The 25,168-nt window shown below is 41.1% G+C and overlaps 1 protein-coding gene across 1 annotated transcript in view; it reads left to right on the forward strand.

Annotated features, from left to right (window-relative positions):
- LOC126354340 (uncharacterized) overlaps window positions 1–25,168 on the forward strand; it is a 698,724-nt gene that overhangs the window by 600,818 nt on the left and 72,738 nt on the right. The window contains exon 2 of the mRNA XM_050003910.1: window positions 8,945–9,055. Coding sequence (XP_049859867.1) covers window positions 8,945–9,055 — 111 coding nt within the window. The remainder of the gene's footprint in view (window positions 1–8,944; window positions 9,056–25,168) is intronic.

Genomic DNA, 25,168 nt, shown 5'->3' on the forward strand with positions numbered 1-25,168 from the left:
CACGCTTCCAATGTGCGTCTACCGCAATGTAGCCAAACACGGATACGACCATCATGATACTGTAAACAGAACCTGGATTCATCCGAAAAAGTGACGTTTTGCCATTCGTGCACCCAGGTTCGTCGTTGAGTATACCATCGCAGGCGCCCCTGCATGTGATGCAGCTCCAAGGGTAATCGCAGCAGTGGTCTCCGAGCTGATAGTCCATGCTGCTGCAAAACCTCGTCGAACTGTTCGTGCAGATTTTGTCTTGCAAACGTCTCCATCTGTTTACTCAGGGATCGAGACGTGACTGCACGATCCGTTACAGTCCTGCGGATAAGATGCGTGTCATCTCGACTGCTAGTGATACGAGGCCGTTGGGATCCAGCACGGCGATCCGTATTACCCTCCTGAACCCACCGATTCCATATTCTGCTAACAGTCATTGGATCTGGACCAACGCGAGCAGCATACGATAAACCGCAATCGCGATAGGCTACAATCCGACCTTTATCAAAGTCGGAAACGTGATGGTACGCATTTCTTCTCCTTACACGAGGCATCACAATAACGTTTCACCAGGCAACGTTGGAAACTTTCCTCGTGTCAGCACGTTGTAGGTGTCGCCACCGGCGCCAACCTCGTGTGAATGGTCTGAAAAGCTAATCATTTGCATATCACAGCATCTTCTTCCTGTCGGTTAAATTTCGCGTGTGTAGCACGTCATCTTCGTAGTGTAGCAATTTTAATGGCCAGTAGTGTAATATGGGTACCATCCCGCTGAAAAGTTCAGCCGAATAAGCCAATGCAAAATAATCACGTCTAAACCTTTTTATGGTTGTGAGAGGTTTTGCACCGCTAGATTTAAAACACGCGTTTTTGTTCGTTTCAGATTATGGTGCGCGCCCCTAGCCTGAAGCCTGGATAAACTTCGCGTAAACTCGGCTCTAGCGTAACAATCTTAGTATTCGCCTTAAGTGATGAAGGTAAACAACGAATAACATATACACCAATAACTGAACTATTGTCGAATGAGACCGGTGCCTTACCCATTGTTCCGCCTTGCTTGCTATCTCAATGGTTATGTTGTAGAAGATGTTACAAGTGGGTCATTTAAGCAGTTATTCCTTTAATGACGTCTCAGCAGGTATTACAAATATAAATGTTTAGTCGGCTGATCCCTTGGCTATCAGCTTAAAATATAATAAAAAGAACAGCGTTTCAGTCACTAAAGATTTTTTATTTAAGACGCGTTTTGGAAGCGTTACACCATCATTAGGTAGCAGTTCGGCTATTTGGCTTACGTGCATTTCTCCTGGGAACCAACGCAGTCGAAATATCTGCGACCTTGAGCATCTTCATTAGTTTCGTCAAGATCACTGCAGCTGAACTCCATTCCTATTCACATTTGGTTTGCTAAGAGCAATGCACCTGGGATACACAACGGAACTGCCACCTAATAACGAAGCAAAGCATCGAAAATGGGTAGTAAATAAAAAAAAACGCTTAAAATTTAGTGACTGTTTACGTTTTTATGTGGTATTACTTTACACCCACGAGTGTTAAGGAAAGGGGACTTGTTTCCGGACGTTATCACGGTGAACACAGCACCAACTGCCGAAAATGGCTTGACGTTGTACAGAGTTCGTTGCCCGGACCAACCCTACATGTTGGCAGAGGTGCGTGATTACACAACACCATGACTTTATCAGAAAGCCTAATTTTTGAGATTATTAATTGCATTCTGACAAAACTTTTGCTTGCGGTGAAACCTGATAATACAGATGTTCGCTAGTATAACATGTGCACCAATTTGTTTGCCTTTTTTACATGATGAAAGCATTTAGATTCAAGGTGACACCGAATCACCCCACCGTTCCCTAAAAGGTTAATGAGTTGTTAAATAAACACTTTTCGCATATCAGAATGAATTCCTGGTCCCACTGGTCATGTGAAGCTATACGTATTCGGTGCATATAGGATACTGCTCATAGTTTTGTCTAGTACCATGTGTGACCATTCTCCGTAACCTGCAGGCGATTAGGCGAACAGATCAGCATAGTTCAAAACTTTACCTGTCGTACGGAATTCTTGGCATCAGGGCACAAGTTGCTGCCATACGACACAAGAGCCACCGTTTGTGTAACTCAATTGTTGATCAGAGCCTATAGCTACAGAATCACACAAGGCAAATAAATTTCATAATACTTGACACGAAACCAATTTTTTTATGTAGTTTCAAAAGGCACATTTATGCAAAACTCTTAAAATATATGCAGCGTGATACATCAGTCTGCCAGTCATCATTCTACTCCCCCTTCGCCCCCTCCCTACTCACGTTTCTACCATCACCCTATCCATTGTCACGAGGAAAGAAGCGACGGCTGTTCGGCGATGGATCTCATCTACGAGGGGATGTGATTAAACCCCGGTGGGCGTGTCTGTCTCCTCCCTAGAGGACACCATGCGAAGAGTAAATTCTTCAATCTTAGTTCCAAGGGACGCCGTCAGAGATTAAAATTCTCCTTTGATATCTGCCAGAATGCCTGGAACGCTGTGAAGGCCAACGCCGCCCGACATTTTCTTGAGTCAAGGCCTCGAACATTCTTATCCGATCTCATAACGTTGCATTTCTCACTCTTAGCCTTTATTCGTTCAGTGCACAGGTTTTCATTCGTCTGAACGCAGGAGAATGTTCGTCTCAAAGACAAAAGCGCCGCCTTAACCCAAAAGATGGATTCATTTAAATCTAATTTCTTCTATTCTGTTCTGTCGCTTCTTACTCGCAACGGTGTTTGAAATGAATTGCGAGTAATCTAAGAAAGTATGAGATCAATATGGCATTCAGCTTTTTGGAACTTAACAAAACTGATCATTTTGTGCGAAGAATGATTTTCATTTCTGTTATCCCTTTCTCAACTGCGACTTGTTCTGGCGGTTCAGGAATGTCTTCTCTTAGGCCAAATGGTAACTATTTTATATTGGATAACATTCATATACTTCACAGTTGTTGGAGCTGAGGACGAGCTGAATCTAACAGAAAGCACAACGTAAGCCTAGAAATACATCCCAAACTTCCCACAAATTACGTTAAGAATGATTACCTCTATACACTGAATTCAGACACAAGGAAAAGATGTTAAGCATTGGCAGAGGGGGAGGGAAAGGAGGAATAGATAAGGGGAAGAGAATGTGGACAGAAGAAATGTGGATTATTTCTTTAAGAGTAAAGCTAACTTCCGTTGATATAGTCTATAGTGCTGTTGTGTTGAGACTCTTAAGAAGAATGATGTCATGCATGTGTTGCGAATGTGTAGGAACGCTTTCACAGCAGAATGTCATTAGAATCACCTGTCAAGACTTAAGCGTGAGAGCTTCACTTCACACTGTAAAATTTGTAGTATAACTTTCAACGCTAGCACTTCTTACCGAGCCAAAATATTCGCAAGCATTGAGGCATAGTGTCACCATAGTTTGCGACTGGCCTTCGTAACTTTTGGTGGATTCTGTGTAATCACTCGGTTTTTCTTACCGACGTTATTACTTTTCTGCAAAAAATACGAGCAGATACTTCATTGATTTGGTATTCCGTTACGACGGTACTGACGCCAACTGTTCCACAACGCGCTAAGCAGAATATAGCCTAGAGGGGAAAGGTCACAAATATTGACTAGCTGCGTGCGGATAAATTTTAAAACTGCTTCTTGAATAACACTTTGTTGGCTATTCCAATGAAGACATTCCTTGAAAATAATAGGTTGATCGAAGCAGCTTGAAATTTAAGCTGAAGTACAATTGATGTAAAAATGCGTAACAAAATTACGAGACTATAGACCCAATAACTCATTTCAAAGAACATTAGAATTCCGCATGAAAATAATACATACTTGAAGATTACAAGTGAAATAAATATTTAAAAATACTGCTTTTGTGTCATAATATGTACACTCCTGGAAATGGAAAAAAGAACACATTGACAACGGTGTGTCAGACCCACCATACTTGCTCCGGACACTGCGAGAGGGCTGTACAAGAAATGATCACACGCACGGCACAGCGGACACACCAGGAACCGCGGTGTTGGCCGTCGAATGGCGCTAGCTGCGCAGCATTTGTGCACCGCCGCCGTCAGTGTCAGCCAGTTTGCCGTGGCATACGGAGCTCCATCGCAGTCTTTAACACTGGTAGCATGCCGCGACAGCGTGGACGTGAACCGTATGTGCAGCTGACGGACTTTGAGTGAGGGCGTATAGTGTGCATGCGGGAGGCCGGGTGGACGTACCGCCGAATTGCTCAACACGTGGGGCGTGAGGTCTCCACAGTACATCGATGTTGTCGCCAGTGGTCGGCGGAAGGTGCACGTGCCCGTCGACCTGGGACCGGACCGCAGCGACGCACGGATGCACGCCAAGACCGTAGGATCCTGCGCAGTGCCATAGGGGACCGCACCGCCACTTCCCAGCAAATTAGGGACACTGTTGCTCCTGGGGTATCGGCGAGGACCATTCGCAACCGTCTCCATGAAGCTGGGCTACGGTCCCGCACACCGTTAGGCCGTCTTCCGCTCACGCCCCAACATCGTGCAGCCCGCCTCCAGTGGTGTCGCGACAGGCGTGAATGGAGGGACGAATGGAGACGTGTCGTCTTCAGCGATGAGAGTCGCTTCTGCCTTGGTGCCAATGATGGTCGTATGCGTGTTTGACGCCGTGCAGGTGAGCGCCACAATCAGGACTGCATACGACCGAGGCACACAGGGCCAACACCCGGCATCATGGTCTGGGGAGCGATCTCCTACACTGGCCGTACACCTCTGGTGATCGTCGAGGGGTGCACGGTACATCCAAACCGTCATCGAACCCATCGTTCTACCATTCCTAGACCGGCAAGGGAACTTGCTGTTCCAACAGGACAATGCACGTCCGCATGTATCCCGTGCCACCCAACGTGCTCTAGAAGGTGTAAGTCAACTACCCTGGCCAGCAAGATCTCCGGATCTGTCCCGCATTGAGCATGTCTCACGCGGTCTGCACGTCCAGCACGAACGCTGGTCCAACTGAGGCGCCAGGTGGAAATGGCATGGCAAGCCGTTCCACAGGACTACATCCAGCATCTCTACGATCGTCTCCATGGGAGAATAGCAGCCTGCATTGCTGCAAAAGGTGGATATACACTGTACTAGTGCCGACATTGTGCATGCTCTGTCTCCTGTGTCTATGTGCCTGTGGTTCTGTCGGTGTGATCATGTGATGTATCTGACCCCAGGAATGTGTCAATAAAGTATCCCCTTCCTGGGACAATGAATTCACGGTGTTCTTATTTCAATTTCCAGGAGTGTAGTAGTACTATTAGGCTGGTGTACAAGTTCGTAGCTTTTCTCCGTAAGCTTAATAAACACAACAGATACACATAACAGAGACTTTAATCATTAATAAAATATTCTCATTCAGTATTTACAACAGTATACCAATGCAGGGATAAGTTCATTCCGCAACAATAGAGATCATGTGGTTTTGAGGAGAAGAACACATCGAACCATGTTCGGAACACATTTTCATCGCAAAGGAAATTCCATGAAGGTTGTTCGATAGACAGCAAAACTCTGGTGAAAATCTGGGGGCCCAAGATCAGATCAATAAGTGGGTACGCAATGGCTTCCGAACCTATCTCCTGTCTAGCAGAACGCGGGTGACCGTCATCGTGGAGTAGCCTAACTCCAGGCAGTCTTCCTGGCCCCTGTTCTTGGATTGCTTCTGAAAGACGTCGCAGTTCTTGACAGCAAATGTCAGCAATGATGGCTACACCTCGGGAAAGCTATTCGTAGTACACGATACCGTCGCTGTTCCACCAGATGCACAACACTATCTTTTGTGGATTCGCGCAGATCTTTATACTGGGTGTTGCTGTTTTGTTTGGGCTCAAGTATTCCTTCCTTTTCCTTACATAGGCATAAAGAGACTATTTATCGTCACCAGTAACGATGCAGTATAGGAATGGTCGGTGTTGTTCACAAGCTAATTAATGATGAGGAAGCAGAGATGCATATATGGCCACCCGCCGCTTTTTGGCTTAGAGCATGCGGTACACATATGCCCCTATTTTTGAACCTTCCCCATTGTATGCAAATGTCTCACCTCCGTGGAATGATCACAGTTCATCATATTTGCCAGATCTTGAGTACATTGACGTGGATCATTGTGAATTAATGCGTTTAAACGATCTTCACCAAAACCTGAAGGTCTTCCTGAAGGTGGAGACCCACTAATTTCAAAACGATTACTTGATTCTTCTTAAAACGAGGAAACCATTTTGTTGCTGTGCTCTGTCCAGTGGCATGATCCCCATACACTGCGCAAATGTTACTGACTGCTTCCGTTGCTATCACCCTCTACTGAATTCAAACACAAGAAATGTCCTGATATATCCACTTGACACTCCATTTTCTAGCGCACGCAGCTCCACTCACCAACTCCAAAATGACTAAATGACAATACGTAAAATCAGATGGCAACAGTGAACTACAAATAAAAAATGACACTCAATAAATAAACCCATATCAACGCAATACCAACACGCAAAAGGAAAACACTACGCACATATGCACCAGCCTAATACAGAGATGACTGTGCTAACCCGCATTTGACAGGGGTTCCACTGACAGTATTAGAGTGCTGTAGAAGCTTAATAGCTCAGACATATGAAGACTTTTGTTAACAAAACGGGAGATTTTTTAACTAAAATCTCTGTTGAAACTATGAGAGTTGACAAGATAGCTATAATGTTCCAAATACCAATCAACTTGTGCGTGAACGTTTAATTTTGAAGTGATGAACAGCAATTATTAGGCTCCTACTGTTCGTTAAAGGAAAGTCACACACGAAAGTTGTAACAAGCATTCTAGAACCTTCGTCTATTGGAATATCTCTTAAATATAGATTATTTCTTACCATAAAGTAAAAACAGCAACCAATTACTGTCAATAATACCATTTAGGAAGAACAAATTTCTCCATTACTTATTTCACCAATCAGACAGCCGTTCGCTTATCAGTTACATTTTTAGTGTGTGCTGTATGTGCGATGTTGGCTATTTGTTCGTTGTGGCGAATGTTCCTTGCGGTAGTGACACGTTCAAAAATATTACATTTTAATATAATCAAGAGCGCTCTACGAAATGTCCGTCTTCAAAATCTGTTCTGTAGTTCGTCTTCTTTACTTTCGTGAAGTGAAGCCAGTCGTAATGTGATAACTATATTCTCTCACACAGTTGGCGCTGTCGAGTGTTTCCCGTTAAACTTTACGACATCATGAACACGGACGGAATTAATCGTGAAGCACACAATTCTCGGATAACCTCGGGATGGCGGTCTATTATTAATCGTTAACGGTCCGCTAACATCCCTCTGAGAGCCAGCGTGTAAGTACACTAACCTGGAAACACTGTAGTAACGCAGTGCGAGGTTCAACGTGCGCATAGTTGTGTGAAAGTCATACACTCCGAGGATTCGTCTAGCATTACTTACTCCTCGCTTAGTTACATGAATTAATACAATTCAAGCCGAACTGTTTATAAGTAACCACGCAACGGCGAGATCGTAAGGTAATTAGACCACTTCCTAAGATCACGGAGCCGAGCCGATGTATTAAGGAGCTTGCAGCGCGGAAAAGTTGGTGCTGTTGGCTTTATTTATCACGAAAGCCCGCAACTTGTCTAATTTCAATCCTTCTGCTTTACTGTTTTCGTAATTTCGAATTTCCACGTCCTGTATATACAGCATAGCACAGTAGTGATTCGACCTTGATAAAACTGTAGAATCAGAGAAAGAATTTCGTATCTCTCTTGACACCAGTGCAAGATCTATTAGTATCGATTTGTCCGTACTGCTCAGGCAATTTTGTTCTTTGACTCGTACGTTGATACTTGTTTTTGTTGTTCCTACGTACACTTGGCCGCATGCGCAAGGGCTTTCGTATATTTCTGTGGTGGCAAGGTGGAAGCGTATATCTTCCGCAGTGTTCAAATATTAACTAATCTTTTTACTGTTTAATCAATCAAATCATACCGAATTAGCACTCTTGTGATTGCGATTGTTTTTACAAGTTGGAAGAAAGCTTTCCGTTCAGGTAGTCCTTTTCTAGCGAAAGCTCCAGATCTTTTAGGACGCAGCACCTTGCGCCTGCAGAGTAACCATCAGAGCACTTCCTCGAAAGTACTGTGGCTTACAGATTGTACCATACCGGCCCATCTATGTTTTGAATAGAGTTGATAAAAGCTATCCTGCATATTTATATGGCTTAATTTTTTAATATATTCTGTTATACAGTTCTTTAAAAACAGCCTATATCTTTTACGGTATCTCCATTTACTTAAAAGAATATATCTTTAAAAAGATTGTGGAATTTAAGATTAATCCAAATTGGTGCTGTGAATACATGTTGTGACAGTAGTTTGATAACTAGTGAATCGACTTGCATTAGCTTTTCCATAACATCAAATTACGGAACAGTTAATAAGGTGTTAAAGAGGCTATTTCTGTAGTAACCTCTTTTGGTCCTCTTTTACAACAATTTTATTGTGTCGTTTATTTTTCTATCCCAGTTGTATTTTTTGTACAGTATGACTAGTTTCGATTTCCTTGGATCATCTTCAGATCTATGTAGTTGCGTCAGCAAACCGTTGTCTCTGTATTCTAACGTGCAGTCCCGACACAGACACTAAAGACTGTTGAAGCAACTACGTAGATCTGAAGATGATCCACGGAGATCGAAACTAATCGTACTGTTTAAAAAATTTGCGCCTCGGACTGAAAAATAAACGATACATTGAAACTGTTTCAAAAATCAGTACAGTTGCTGATTACTGTCGCGACGTATATATCGGTCATAGGGCTCTTTTTTTATGAAACAAAATGATGTACGATGTTTCTTAACGCTCATCTTGATCACGATTGTTGTTAATGTTCCAGGTCGGGACATCTTACGAGAGGGTGGCTACTTCGGGCCGTGGCAGACGTGCAAGGAGCTGCAGTACAACCGCGAGATCTGCGGCAAAGACGTGTCCCGCTTCCACCCAGTCGGTGAGTACACACACACACAAACACACACACACACACACACACACACACACACACACACACACACACACACACTGTGGCAGTGGCATTTCTGCAGCTACCGCTTGCACGTGTATCGGCTTTTTTAAAAGGGCACGTCTGCCTCAACGGAGGCGTAAGTTCTCGACTTCACTTCAAAAGTTGTACAGCTCGGCCGCAGAGTTTCAATACCTTTTCCATGACCAAGTTTTATGTTTATAAAGTCTATCACTGTAGGAAGATAACAAAAGCCGCCAATCTTTCGGCTTAACATATTTCGTACGCTGTGTACTACAACAGAAAGTCTGTTTGCGGCCTTGCGGCCTTAAGGTAATCACACGTGGTTGCCTGCTGTGATTACACAGCCAGATGTCGGACTCCGTCTGTCTGAGCGTACCGTCCAGATACGCTCGTTTCTGATGTTTCTGCGACATGGCTGCCACGAAATGTCACTAGGACACACAACTGAATTCTGCTACCACATCAGTCTATTACATCGCATGTTGACTTGATGTTCAAAACTAGAAAAAAAGTAATTTATCACGTACAGAGGGAAAAGCGGCCTTTATTGCTCATCATTAAAGCTGTCAGTGACTCAGAAGGGAGTTCAACAAGCGGCAACAGAAAGTTTTGTTCATTTACCTAATAACATAAAATGTCTGTCAGGTAGCGGAGCAACATGATGGACAACGCAGATAATAGGAATCTGCAGGCGGACTGAAGTCACATGTTCAGAGACCAGAGCTTTACCTCCGGTAGTACAGAAATTACTGCACTGGTTAGTTATTTAGTTAGTTACATATCCCATTGATCATTTGAATGATTCTTTTACTGAAATGATGCGGGAAGAGTCAGATTACAGGATATGTATATATGACTAGTGCGAACCATTTTTAAGTAGAAATTCATCAGTGGAATAGAAGAAGTTGTCCAGGAGAAATGATTTTAAGTTGGATTTAAAACTACCAGGCAGATATTTTATGTTATTGGACAAACGATCAAAAATTTTTGTTGCTGCATGTTGAACTCCTTTCTGAGTCATTGACAGCTTTAATGATAGGTAATGGAAGTCATTTTTTTCTGTTGTGTTGTTGGTATCAACATCACAATTCATGTCAAAATTTTATGGATAATTTATGATGAATCTCATTAGCGAATATATGCACTGTGAGGGCGCAGTTAAAACGCCTAGCCCCTTGAAGAGGTACCCGCTTGACGTCCGTGAGTGAACACCACAGTTTATTCTTACTGCTCGCTTTCTGCAATCAATACTTTCTTTCTGTGTGATGAGTTACCCCAGGAAATTATTCCATAATACATTACTAAGTGGGATATGCATATATTTGAGAAGGTTGATTTGTTTGTTTCCTAGATTAGCAGAGCGGAAGTAGCTGTACTTAATTTCTGAGAAGCTCAGTAAGATGCTTCTTTCTATTCAAGGTTTTATCAGTATGCACACCCAAAAATTTGCTGCATTCTACACTATTTACTGACTGCTAGTCATGTGCTACATCAGTTGTTGGTATGACGCTATTTGCTGTCGAAAACTGAATATAGTATTCTGCACTTTTTTTTTTCAAAATTTATAGTGTGTCCCTTTTCTCAGAACCATTTTATTATTCTTTGGAAAATATCATTCATCTCTTTTCTGTTATTTTCTCTTTAATGGGATTATTATAACAAGAGTATCGTAAGAAAATAAGGACATATTCCGCTTGTTACATGTTAAGCGAAGGACATTCACATACAGTATAATGAATAGAAGTGGACTCAAAATTGAACCCTGTGGGACCCCTTTGTGATTTTTTTTTTTTTTTCCTCCCAGCCACAGAAATTTTCTATCTTTCCGACATTGTCTGAATTATTTCCACTTTGTTTGTTAAGTATGATTCAAACTAACTGTTCGTAAATCCATCAGTTCCATAAAAGTTGAACTTTTAAGAGACTAGCATGCGCTACACAACCAAACGACTTGGAAATGTCACAAAAATATCAGCTGCCAATATTTTATTATTTAAGGATTATATTATATGATGAGCGAATGTATAAACAGCATTCTCAGGCAACACACTTAAAGCCCGCCGGATTGTCGTTTAATACTATCATCAAAACTCATTGGAAACGCTTGGAAAAGTTTTGTTGCGCAGAGCACGCCTATTTTTATTGCTCTCTTACGCTTTTCAAAAATATATCGAAGATCCAGACTAATGTAACGCCAGTATTTAAGCTGTTCACACACTGATATGAAATGCTGCTGCAACACAATAGTGAATGCACACACACTGTTAATAGGTCGAAACAGCTATCCATTCACTTGGTTGCTAATTTCACATCCCTCTTATCCTACCGTTCATGGATCCTCAGATTTCCACGATTTTTCCTATCTAGCCAACAATATTCGCTGTAGCTTCTTCTCGAATTTACGTGTCTTTCAGTCTCCTATAACAACACAAGCAGATTTCTTTAGAAGTGGAATCGATAAGTTAGAGCATCTTTCGGATGTGATGAAAAGGAATGTATTAAAGATTAGTTTTAGTATCAATTACCATCAAATAAAATATTTTGCGACAGCTAAAATACTTAAAGATTTTTGCAAGACCCTAAAACGTGACCGCGCTTAAAATTGTTGAGAAATATGTCAGAGAAGCAAAGAAAGGCAGCAAATACTACCACAAATCAGCCACTAAAGACCCGGCTTCTGGTAAACAGTTTAAATGGTTCACTAACTATATTCTTATAGTTTTTGCTATGAAAATAATAAATGCTGATTTACAATATAATTCCCTAAAACTGACGCCCTTCCTTGCCTCTAAGTGTTTAGCTGCGGCATGTGGTAAATACGTTCATAAATCCCCTAAAAAGTCTGTTCGTCCTAGTTTTCGAGAGGAGTCAAGGAGCGGAAGTCGACAGAATTCACATCGGCCCACTCGTGAACTTCGCGGTGGCTGCGAATGAAGAGACGTCATTAGAGGATCCGCCCAGGATCTTGCATATGAAACTGGGCCATAAAGGTGGCAACTTACAAGAATATACTCGTAAAATGAAGAGTGCAGAAGTGGAGTGAGTACTTACTTGGAAAAACAGTGGCTGCTCTACTAATACCATCTGGTATAACTATTTCTTTTAATTTGTGATCTGATAAAGAACAATTATCAGTCTGAATTTCTATTGATACGCAAAATGCTAAACTGCTAGTCATCCAGATAATAAGAGTGCCTGTGAAAACCGAATGGCCGGCCGGTGTGGCCGAGCGGTTCTAGGCCCTTCAGTCTGGAACCGTGCGACCGCTACGGTCGCAGGTTCGAATCCTGCCTCAGGCATGTTTGTGTGTGACGTCCTTAGGTTAGTTTGGTTTCAGTAGTTCTAATTTCTAGGGGACTGATGACCTCAGATGTTAAGTCCCGTAGTACTCAGAGCCGTTTGAACCATTTTTGAAAACCGAATGAAAAATACTGGAAACTTTTACTGCAGCAGGTACAATAATTGTGGCAACATTTGAGCTACTCCTACATCTTGCCTTATTATTTACTTTTATATTGTGTCAATATTTCATTACATACTGGCCAAGTTTCGGAAATGCGTTCCAATTTCGGCAGTCATCCTGTTAAGGAGCACCGCATTAGTTACATATAGATTTTTCATTCAAGATGCTATTATGTGTGAGATTGTCATTGATACAAAACCATTGTCATATGAGCTTCAATTCTTTATGGTCACACTTCTACCTACCATGATTTATTTATTGTTGTGTTTACCTGGACAAAATCTTGAGTACAGTAATAAACATAAAAATCGACAACTGCATCACTTACGTATAGAAATTTCACTCATGTGTTACGTAGTTATTACATAACAGGTATCGGCATTTGGTACCATATCGCATCTGATACCCGATGTACTTTGTACCTACTTAAACTAAATACTTGACGATATAAACGATGACCACTTGAGCACACATAAGCTCTGAATTCCACAATACACAACAATGTTTTCGTGAGTAGGTGCATATGCTGTCATGTAGACCTCGAGGAACTTTAAAGCGAACTCCACAATATTACGAAATAATACGCTATACGGTAACATTTACACTTTAACCCATAATTATTTAAAGAACTACCTGTACTTAGACCGAGAGCACCTCATCACATGTGCATAAGACTAGTGTAGTTGATTTTATGTGGTGCAAAGAATACAATTATGTAAAAGTAGGCCTAATAGCATTGATTCCCTCGGTTCTTGGTAGAATATTTTACACATTATGAATGAAACGCACACAACACTGCTATAATATTCTACAATACTGATTATTTGTTACGCGAACCGGTTTTCGGCTGTTGTGGCATCATCAGGTACAAATATAAGTATGTGCTGCAGTGAAATTTTGTTGGAGCAAAGATTTTAAACTAGTGCATGTGCAGAGTATCTCCATTTCCAGAGATGAAAAATTTTAATGTTAGAATTAGGAGTAAAACAAGCGGGATTGTTTCAGTGTAAATGCGATGTAAGATTATTTAACTAAGATAAAATATGTGACACATTAATTAATGAACAATTGAAAAATTACAATATCTTCCGTAGAAGAACATTATTGAACAACGTGACGTATTCCAAAGATGTGGCAGAACAAAATAATCTTGTCTTTAATAGACTGTAAATTACAAATAGTAAGATATAAGAAGCTGCGTGAAGCAGCTGTGATTATACAAAGTAAAAATTTTGACACAACGAGAGAAGGAAAGGAAATGGAACATGTGAGTAACACGGATAATTTATAACATGGCCTGGATGGGATTATGAGTGGTATCTGCAGTTAGAAGTGGTAAGGGAACTGTGTCTGTTCATTCAGCACTGAGCTTGAATTGATGGACGAGGGTTTATTAATTTCCATTACTTCAAGATCGTTCGGCTTCCTTCCTTCGTGGATGTGATATAACGCGTCATGTTTCACATTGTAACTTTGGCCTCTTTTAGAGAGGTGGTCTGCAAAAGTAGAGTCTCAGTTTCTAAGTTTTCATCCTATATGATGTTTCTTCAGGCGGGTACATATTGCCGTGCCAGAGTGACCTGTACAGAATTTGTCACACTTAAAAGTAATTTTACATATTCTACTCTTTTCCAAAGGTGGAGTGCTGTTCTTAGCAATGGGAAAAAAGTGTCTAACTGTGTTGTAAACATAAAATGATGTTTTAAGTTCCTGGATTTAAGCTTCCTGAATACCTCCAGTGAGACTTTTCCTAAGTATGGTACTGTGCACCATTTATTGCGTTCTTGAGGTGGTGGGTCATGGACGTGGTGAAGAAGAGAGTACACCTGTCGTTTCTGCTTTTTGTACATTATGGAGTCCACTAAGGTAGGAGGATAGCCATTGTTTGCTGGTATTAGTTTGATTGCATTTAATTCCATTTGGAAGTTGTCTTCACATATAAGGATAGATATTAGGCGATGTATCATTAAATGAAAGGCAGAATGTTTATGGATCAGTAGGTGTTGAGAATTGGCAGGTATTACCTTATCGATGGTAGTACATTTCCTATAAAACTTGAAAGTATGAATATAGCCACTGTTGCCTACGGTTAGATCTAGTCACTTTGGAATTTAATTGGTTGAGGAATGTTTGGAGTTGTCATGTAGTACCTGTCCGTAAGAACAACAAGTCATCAGCATAACTAAACACAATAGTATAAAATTCACAATGGAGCTTGGGGAGGGGGGTGGGGGGGGGGTGGTAACTGCATAAATTATTTGGAGCTAAAATGAGATGAAATTATAGTTTTGTTGTAAGTTTACATGTAAAGGAGACCAATTAAAACAAACCACTGTACAATTTCAAAACATAATGCCATGTAAATCTTCGTTTTAAAATGTTACGTAAACTGTCTTAAAAATAATTTTGATGAGATTGAAGAGAAGACATAATTGCAGTGTTCGACGTGTAATGAAATTTGACGATTATCAGACACCCCCTATGTAAATATCTGTATAGTTACTTACCTGTGAAAGTGTTATATTAGCTAAGTGTTCACATTCAGTCTTGTAAAAAGCATTTACATTTAATAACGTTACAAGGAACGGTCTACTGTTTCAGTAGCTAGACAGCGGTTATTTGAAATCGTATGTGTTTGAGTCACCTTCACTTGGAATGTTTCTTTTTGTAACTTTCAGATCCAATGGTGATTGCCTAGATCTGTCGAAACCGATAATACTAATAAAAAGAATTACTATCGACGTTAGGAAACTTGATAATTCAAGAATAACACAGACCACCTCCATCTAGTAATGCAATATCAAACATATATAGTTACGTATATAAACTTATATGAACTAAAACGGCTTACATTCTAATACGTAAGTTTTCCAAGAGTCAGAGAAATGTTTTTGCACGTAATTTTAAGTACGCAAAAATAATTTTTCATGAGTTGATACCACTGAAATACAAATACATTTCCGGGACATGTCGAATATATAATGATAAAATGTTTACGACACTTAGAGGTGTATAGAAATTCCTTTTTTAATAAGTGTGTGTTAGCTACTAGACACGATGCCTAGAAGCTTCTCAATGTGTTCAGTACAGGAATGACACAGTAACTTATCTCTTCTAAGCCGGTAGTGACAGGCTGTTGAAATAATTATAAAATTCAGATTTCAGTTCAGAGTAATTTCATACGTTTTTATTTAATCTGAAGGTTCCGTCTTTTGACTGCATAGATCGCTTATTCTACAGTACAGTCTTAATCTCGGCCCTTCTGCATCTCCCTACTACTCCCCTACTCCTCCCTGCTTGTCCCCACTATGGCTCCCTTATCGCTAATACCGAGCTTCCACCCTACTACATACATATTCATTTACATTCTTTGTTCTACTACATGTCCTCATAGCCTCCCTTCCCTTTCACTCCATTATCCATCCATATCCATAGTAATATAACAAATGCGAAAGTAACTCTGTCTGTTACGCTTTCATTAGAAAGTGTGCAGTGCAAATATTTATGGTTTGGAGAACATAACGCGAAGTATAGAACAATAATTTATTTTTGGATAAACTAACTTATTCTTTGAGTTTAGTTTACGATACTAAGTTGCTACACCACCTGGCGCAGGTGGAGAGTTTTTGTGGAGATACAACAATAAAGTCCTGGATATAAGACAATAAAATCCGATGGTAAGCCTGAGAACCATATTTAAAACTATTTTGATAAGCCTAGCAAACGTAAGACTCATTTAGCACATAGTTCTAAGAGAGCTCGCCTGCGAAACTTACTCAAATTCAGTAAACCTCAGAGCAATCCGAGGTCCGCCCGAACTTGAATGTAGAACGTCAGGGGGCCTTAAGAGCTTTAGAGCCATTACAACAGTCACAAGCCCGTCGCATTTTAGACGCTGAGCGTCACGCGTCTCTTACAGCTTCGGATAGCTTAAAGACACAATGTGTGCGTCCATCAAATGCTCTACGACAAGCAGAAAAACGCCGGAAGCTTTTGGTTCGGCTGCATCTGAATGTGATATGTTAATTGACTTCTTTAATTATAAATTAGTCAACTTAGTGGGATGGATCAAAAATCTCGTCATTATAATGCATTGAAATGGAAGGAATAAACTGTTGGTATGTGCTGCTCTGGTGGCAAAATCTCACATCCAGTACCAGGCGAGCCAGAGGAGCGCCTATAAACGTTACTTCTGTAGGAATATAACAAATTGCTCGCTAATTTAACCCGAACAGCCTCCATATTACTACTGTCCCAATAGCTGGACGTGCATGACAATATCTCGGTATTGTTATATAGGGTGGCCAGTATCCAAACAATGTTCTGAAATAGCAAATCTACTTGGCTGCTGTAATCGTGTGTGGCGTTTATGCTCGGTACATCGGTCCTCCACGGTTCTGATAGTCTTCAGTGTATAAATTGCTACTTACTGACTCACCTTCACTCATCATAAGAGAACTACTGATACGCGAGCACAGCCGCGGGTAACAGAATCCTTATATTTGCACCAGTATCTTATTACTCTTCCTCCACCACCTACTCCGTGCTACCCCTTCCCCCTCCCCTCACCCCCCCCCCCCCGCCGACTCTGGCGTCTTCCCATTAACCCTCCTTTTTACTTCGGCATCTAACATTCTAACATTTTGTCTAGCACAAGTCAGTACACAGCTGTTTTGCAACGTATTGTTACATCGTGGTAAAGAATGTTTATATGGTAAACATCCGTAGGCTCTTTCACAGAACTATTGTGAAGGAACCATAGGTCTGCTTCATAATACACTTCGACATACGGTTACGGTACGTAATCTTACTTTACAACTGAGCGATGATGTGTTAGGGCATGATTATATTTCGTATTTCAAATAGTATAATATGTATAACAGTCTCTTCCTACCATGGTTAAAATTCCTGGCGTAAGAGCATTTGTTTACATTATGTATTTACGAAGGAGACAGACCATCCAAAAATATATGAACTTTATTCAATTTATGTAACTCTGGTTTAGAGCCTTCATACTTCTCTGGAGTCAGCCATACAGTACACCGCATGGACTGACAGCTTACCGTGTTCAACTTTGCCTTCTACCACGTCAGTATTTGATTTTGGCGTGATTTCCTAACATCCTCGCTTTTTTTAAGATAAATTGGTGTTGGTGTACAGCAACAATCCCCAAGTTGGTTTTAGGTTATTTTATTCAGAAAGTACCGTTATCGGTTTCGAATTTTTCGCAATTCACGTCAAAAGGTGTTTTTCATGCTTTCACCAAAACAAATTACCGGTATACATTGCTTTCCTGAGAGTTGGCCAAGGATAACAATAATTCACAGTTACAAACGTGTAACCAAAATGGTTGCGCTACAGATTTGGTTGGAATTCAGCTTACGTGAAATGTCCATCTGGCGCATTTGTTTTCGCAGTTTTCCTGCAGTAAAATACATTCTCAAGGATGCAATGCAGCATCTTTGTTACTCATGTACTTTGTAAACTCAGCATTTGTTCTTTTTTTGTGTTGTAAATCAAACGTTTAAGCACACTGAAAATTCATTTTGTCACCAAACGAAAGTGTTTTGCAATGCAAACCAGCGTATGTGACTGTAAAAATACAAACATCCTTGAGAGTGAATTTCGTTGCTAGAAAACGGCAAAAACAAATGTGCCAGATGGGCATTTCACGTTAGTTGCATTCCAACAGAAATCTGTAGGCAACTATTTTGGCTACATGTTTGTTATTGTGAATTATTGTTTATCCTTGTCCAACTTACAGGAAACCAACGTATAATTTGTTTTGAAGAAATCATGTAAAAACTGTCTGATGATTGCGAAAAATTAGAAACCGTTACCGAGACTTTTTGAATATAGTAACCTAAAACCAGTTTGTGGCTGGTTGCTGTACATCATCAACAATTGATTTCGTAAAACAGCCACGGTCTCCAACCATGTGTTTATTTATTAAAATTGCGTTATTCTGACACTTTTTCATCGCTGATATTGCCCAGGGCTTTTCACAGACCCAATCCTTGTTGTCAATGGTGTTTTCTATTTTAAAGCTTGGAATAGACACGGGAAACGGTGTTGAGTTCTGTCATCGCAAAGTAGCGGCATCCGTAAAGGGCTGCCTCCTTACGCTCCATTCGCTCGTCAGTGATAAGGCGATCTTCTGAGAGTTTTTTACACCATCAGAGAACTACCTGCTTGATGGTGACACTCAGCCAAAGGTGAAATTTAGGATGTCGATTGGACAAAAAAGCAGAGCAACCGTTTTGAGTCGATACAGTGAGGAACCAAAAAGTACCAACTGTAGCATACGATTTTCAGGTCCTGTACTTCTCATACACATACACTCACATTTCACACTCAATGAACCCTCCCCCCCCCTCCCCCCTCTCCCCTCCCCCCCCCCCCCCCCCCCGCCCACATGGTGATGTCGGAAACTTTTTCTCCCGTAGATGCAAGGAAATGCCAGTTCTTGGGGCACATTCTTCTTAAGAAGGAAACTTGGGAAAGCATTTCGAAAAAAAGTCTGAGCTTGAAAATATTTATTTATTACAGTGGTCAGCGTTTGCGATAAAAATAGCCGCAGCGTTGCAGATGGTGTTTCTGTCGCAGCAACCAATAATATACATCAAAAAAGGTTTGCGTCTCCTCAGTTCCGAGAATTCCGGAACCTGTACAGAAAATTGGAACAGAGATCAACATAAACATCATTTCCGCCCTTTTTATTGCTCATGAAAACCACACATTGCGTGTTGTACCACCATACAGCGAGACCTTCAGAGTTGGTGGTCTAGATTGCTGTACACATCGGTTCCCCTAATACCCAGGAGCGCGTCCTCTTGCTATTTTTGATGAATGCCTGTATTCGTCGTGGCATACTATCCACAAGTTCATCAAGGCACTGTTGGTCCATATTGTCCCACTCCTCAACGGCGATTCAGCGTATGTCCCTCAGAGTGGTTGGTGGACCACGTCGACCATCAACAGCCCTTTTCAGTCTAAAAAAAATGGTTCAAATGGCTCTGAGCACTATGGGACTCAACTGCTGTGGTCATCAGTTCCCTAGAACTTAGAACTACTTAAACCTAACTAACCTAAGGACATCACACACATCCATGCCCGAGGCAGGATTCGAACCTGCGACCGTAGCAGTCGCACGGTTCCGGACTGCGCGCCTAAAACCGCGAGTTTCAGTCTATCCCAGGCATTTTCGATAGGGTTAATGTCTGGAGAACACGCTTGCCACTCTAGTCGAAAAATGTCGTTATCCTGAAGGAAGTCATTCACAAGATGTGCACGGTGGGGGCGCGAATTGTCGTCCATGAAAACGAATGTCTCTCCAATATGCTGCCGATATGGTTGCACTATCGGTCGGAGGATGGCATTCACGTATCGTACAGCCGTTACGGCGCTTTCCATGATAACCAGCGGCGTACGTCGGCCCCACGTAATGCCACCCCAAAACAGCAGGGAACCTCCAGCTTGCTGCACTCGCTGGACAGTGTGTCTAAGGCGTTCAGCCTGATCGTGTTGCCTCCAAACACGTCTCCGACAATAGTCTGGTTGAAGGCATATGCGACACTCATCGGTGAAGAGAACGTGATGCCAGACCTGAGCAGTTCATTCGGCATGTTGTTGTCCCATCTGTACCGCGCTGCATGGTGTCGTGGTTGCAAAGATTGACCTCGCCATGGACGTCGGGAGTGAAGTTGCGCATCTTGCAGCCTATTGCGCACAGTTTGAGTAGTAACACGACGTCCTGTGGCTGCACGAAAAGCATTATTCAACATGGTGGCTTTGCTGTCAGGGATCCTCCGAGCCATAATCCGTAGGTAGCGGTCGTTCACTGCAGTAGTAGCCATTTGGCGGCCTGAGCGAGGCATGTCATCGACAGTTTCTGTCTCTCTGTATCTGCTCCATGTCCAAACAACATCGCTTTGGTTCACTCCGAGACGCCTGGACACTTCCCTTATTGAGGGCCCATCCTGGCACAAAGTAACAACGCGGACACGATCGAACCGCGGTATTGACCGTTTAGGCGTTGTTGAACTACATTCAGCACGAGCTGTGTACCTCCTTCCTGGTGGAAAGACAAACTTTTTCTCATGTGTGTATTTTAGCATTAGAGCTGTACTGAGGCGATCGCATGCTTGCAGCAGAATTGCCACAGTTGCAACATCCTCCTCCAGTCGCTGTGAACGTACAACATTCTTGCAATTTTTTCTGGGCATATGTAACAAATTTTGTAGTATATAATCGGCTTTAATCAAAATGAAGCATTATTGAGAAATATTTGTCAAATGAACTACATTTCACACAACAAATCAAATTTATCATTGTAGTAAATAAATTATAATATCTAAATGTTTAGATAGGCAGCTACTACGAAGCACTTTAGATGTTCTGCTCTAGAACGATGTTAAAAATTAAGTGGACTGATAAGGAACGAAGGGTTGGTCCACAGAAGCGGCGAAGGAAGAAATTTACGGAAAACACTGGCACGAAGGAATAGAATGACAGGACATGTTTTAAGACGTCAGGGGCTAACAGCGGTAGTACTAAGGGGAGCTGTAGAGTGCGAAAACTGTAGGAAAAGACAGAGACTGGAATATATCAAACAAATAAATGAGGGACGTAGGGTGCAGGTGCTACAGAGATGAAGAAATGGGTGAGAGGCAGAAATTCGTGGCCGGTCGAATCGAATCTGTCAGAAGATTGATGCCACAAAACAGAAACTGTGGATTGGTTTTGCTGTGCTGTAATAAATAATTGATTTTATTTGCTCCAAATAAATTATTAATGATTCATAAAATATTGCTTGTAAATAAAAGAAATACTCTAGCACTGATAGAAGGAAACTCGTTGATCATGCCATGAAGTTTAGCAATAGTCTTGCCCTACAACAAGGTTTAACGGTCTACTTTCAATCATGCTCGACCATAAGTAGCTTATCCCTGTTGACGAATACCGCAAACAGGCACAATTAATTTTAAAATGCTTTTATTGCAGACCCATAACCGGTTTGGTACATTCATCTTTAGATGGCCAACGTTTTCAATTCATACATGTTTTCAGCAACAGCACGTTGTGAGCTCCACCACTCCACAAGAATATTTGAATATTTAGCACCACTTTTTTTATTGCTTCGATGGCATATGCCTGCAGTTATTTAGATATAAGGTGAAATAGTTGTACACACATACGTGCCAGTGAGCAGCGCTTCGTTTTGCCGTGGCCCATATGCCACTCTAGGACAATGTACAAACTGTTGCGTTGCGAGTAGCATACGTATTCTATAGAGATCACCGTGACACGTAAAACAAATTTCAGAATATTCATGTCAGTTTGAGTTTCACCATGTGCTCTTTATCATCTTTAGTTTGCTGCAGAAGATGTTGCAGTCGGTCATAAATTTCCTCATGGATATCTCGATGTCTGAATAAGCATCTGTTACATCATACTTAATTAAAAAAACCTTCAAAATAACCAAATGGGACGTCGTGCCGATGTTCTTCATCAGCTCTTTAATTTGGAACATGAAACCACCTTTCCCATCAACTAGCTCCGCTGTAAGTATCTCTGCCGTAGTTGACACCAAAATCTCCAGGAATAAGGTAAACAGTGCGGGGAAGATAAGGCGAATTGCTGCACGAAAAATTTGAGGGAATAGAGAAAGAAATGATGTCGGGAAGACTGACTCAGTATATAGAAAAGTCAAAACAACCTTGGGTGAAATTATGAGTAAAGGCGGCAACGTTAAGAGTGCAATGGAAATTCCCCTGTTAAACGCAGAGGAGAGAGCGAATAAATGGAAAGAGTACACTGAAGGCCACTATGAGCGAGAGGACTTGTCTGATGACGTGATGGAAGAAGAAACAGGAGTCGACAAAGAAGAGATAGTGGATTTAGTATTAGAATTAGAATTTAAAAGAGCTTTGGGCGATTTAAGATCAAGTAAGGCAGAAGGGATATTTTACATTACAACGGAATTTCTAAAATCATTTGGGAGGAATGGCGACAAACGACTATTCACGTTGCTGTGTAGAGTGTATGAGACTGGTGACATACCATCAGACGTTCGGAAAAACGTCAGCCACACAATTCCGGAGATAGCAAGAGCAGATGAGTGCCAGAATAATCGCAAGTCAGCTTAGCAGTTTCATAACATGCAGAAGAATTCAAAAGAAAATTGATTAACTGTTAAATGACGACCATTTTAGCCTTAGGAAAGGCAAAGTCACAAGGGAGGCAATTCTGACCTGTAATTGATAAAGGATGAAGGACTGAAGAAAAATCAAGAAACGTTCATGGGATTTGTCGAACAAGAAAAAGCGTTCGACAGCGTAAATTGGTGCACGATGTACGAAATTCTGAGTAAGGTGTGGGAAAGCCATAGGGAAATTCGGATAATACACAGTATGTACAAGAAAGAAGAGGGAACAATAAGACTGGAAGACGAAGAACGAAGTGCTTGGACTAAAGGATGTAGCAGTCTTTCGCCTCTACTTCTCAATCTATATACATCGAAGAAACAATGACGGAAGTGAAAGAAAGGTCCAAGGGTAGGATTAATGTTCAAGATGAAAGGATATCAATGATAAGATTCGCCGATGGCATTGCTATCCTCAGTTAATGTGATGAAGAATTACAGGATCTGTTGAATGGAATAAACAGTCTAATGAGTTTAATAGGGATTGAGAGTATACCGAAAGAAGACGAAAGTAATGAGAAGTAGAAGAAATGAGAACTGAGAACTGCGAGGTAGATGAAATTAAGGAATTCTGCTACCTAGGCAGCAAAATAACTCATAATGGACAGAGCAAGGAGGACTAAAAAGCAGATTAGTATGGGAAGAAAGGGCATTCTTGGACAAGAGAAGCCTAGTAGTATCAAACGTAGGTCTTAATTTGAGGAAGAAATTTCTGTAAATGTACGTTCTGAGCACTGCATTGTATGGTAGTGAAAATATGGACTTTGGGAAAAATGGAATAGAAGAGAACCGAAGCATTTGAGATGTGGTGCTGCAGAAGGATGTCGAAAGTTAGGCGGACCGATAAGGTAAGGAAGGAGAAGGGTCACTTCAGTATCGGCGAGGAAAGGAATATAGGGAGAACACTGACAAGAAGAAAGGACATAATAATGGGTCATGTCTTACGACATCGGGAAATAACGGCCATGGTACTAGAGAGAGCTGCAAAAGGTAAACACTGTAGAGGAAGACAAAGATTGGAATACATCCAGCAAATAATTGATGACTTAGGTTGGAACTGCTACTTTGAGATGAAAAAAGTTGGCACTGGAGAGGAAACCGTGACGGGGCGCATCAAACCGGTCAGCAGACTGATGACTTGAAAGAAAAAAAAATAAAATAAAATTATTGTAATTATTTTCAAGTATTTGAATAAAGTATTTCATATTGCAAAATTTCTTGCCAATACAAATTTAATTGTGAATATATTGTGCCTTTTAATGTTAGACAGGTCTAACTTGCGTTATAAAACTAAACGGGCAACAGGGGAAGCACAGACCTAAAGAAAATTGGCAAGACGCGACGACCAGGCACGGTGTCGGTAAGAAGTTAGATGGGATCAATTGAAGTGAGCGGACATGTATGATGCTCCCAAGCGTTCTGAAGTTCTTTTGTGGTGGAACAGCTCAAAATTTAAGCTCCTTAGATGCGAAGTGGTTGTAAATATGTTAGCACAATAAAGTCTTGTTGAGGTCGCCAACCCTTTGTGTGAGCCAGTGGCAAATCCTATAAATACACCTCACTGTCGTATATCATTGCAGCCAACGGTACTGTGACCTAATTAGTTTTCTGAAATAAAGGGCCAGTGAATATTGACCTCTGTTGATATACTTGAAGTTCTGTAAATCAGTAGCAACCCTGAATCATGTTACCTATATGGGGTTCCCTATCTGTCCCTTAAATGAACAGCCAATCACATGTTTCCGATTAAAGATATGTATTTCAAACAGTTTGTTTAATTTAGTTTGGTAAATGAAATATTAAAGCTCTAACAAACTGGTAACTTTTAGATACTGTTAGTGTGTGTTAAATGTATGTAAATGTATGTTTGTCATGTTTTTCGGACCTGAAATGAAATGGCATTATATCGACGTTGTTTGGTCTTGATATTTTTAGTACCCAATAGAACTGTTTTCAATACGGTAGACACCAAATGCTGTATAGGCTATCTGCAACAGTATAGGTTACTCTGTGATGTAATTGAACTGATTAGGACGTCCAGTTTAATAATAACGCTGCAACCATAAATTTATGCACCTATTACAAATCGATGAAAGAATTTTTTTGTTTCTCTGAAAGTTTTGTGTGGCAGTAGTGCAATATCACTGTCAGTTAACGTGAATTTACGTGCATCAGAGTTGGTTTTACAATATTCTTTGATTACAGTAAAATAAAGTAACAAAACGTTAATTTCAGGGCAATTATGACAATTGTCCATTCCGTTGGGCTAGCGAACAGTCATTTTGGATTTAGGCTTAGTAAAAATACATCCCATTGTCTGTGTTGTTTAGTGCTCTCAATCCTATTACTTAGCTATAGCACTGATTTGGGTTCGTCCTTAGGTGAAATCACTATTAAATATCAACACGGC

The sequence above is a fragment of the Schistocerca gregaria genome, chromosome 3 (assembly GCF_023897955.1).
Source record: "Schistocerca gregaria isolate iqSchGreg1 chromosome 3, iqSchGreg1.2, whole genome shotgun sequence".
Lineage (NCBI taxonomy): Eukaryota > Metazoa > Arthropoda > Insecta > Orthoptera > Acrididae > Schistocerca > Schistocerca gregaria.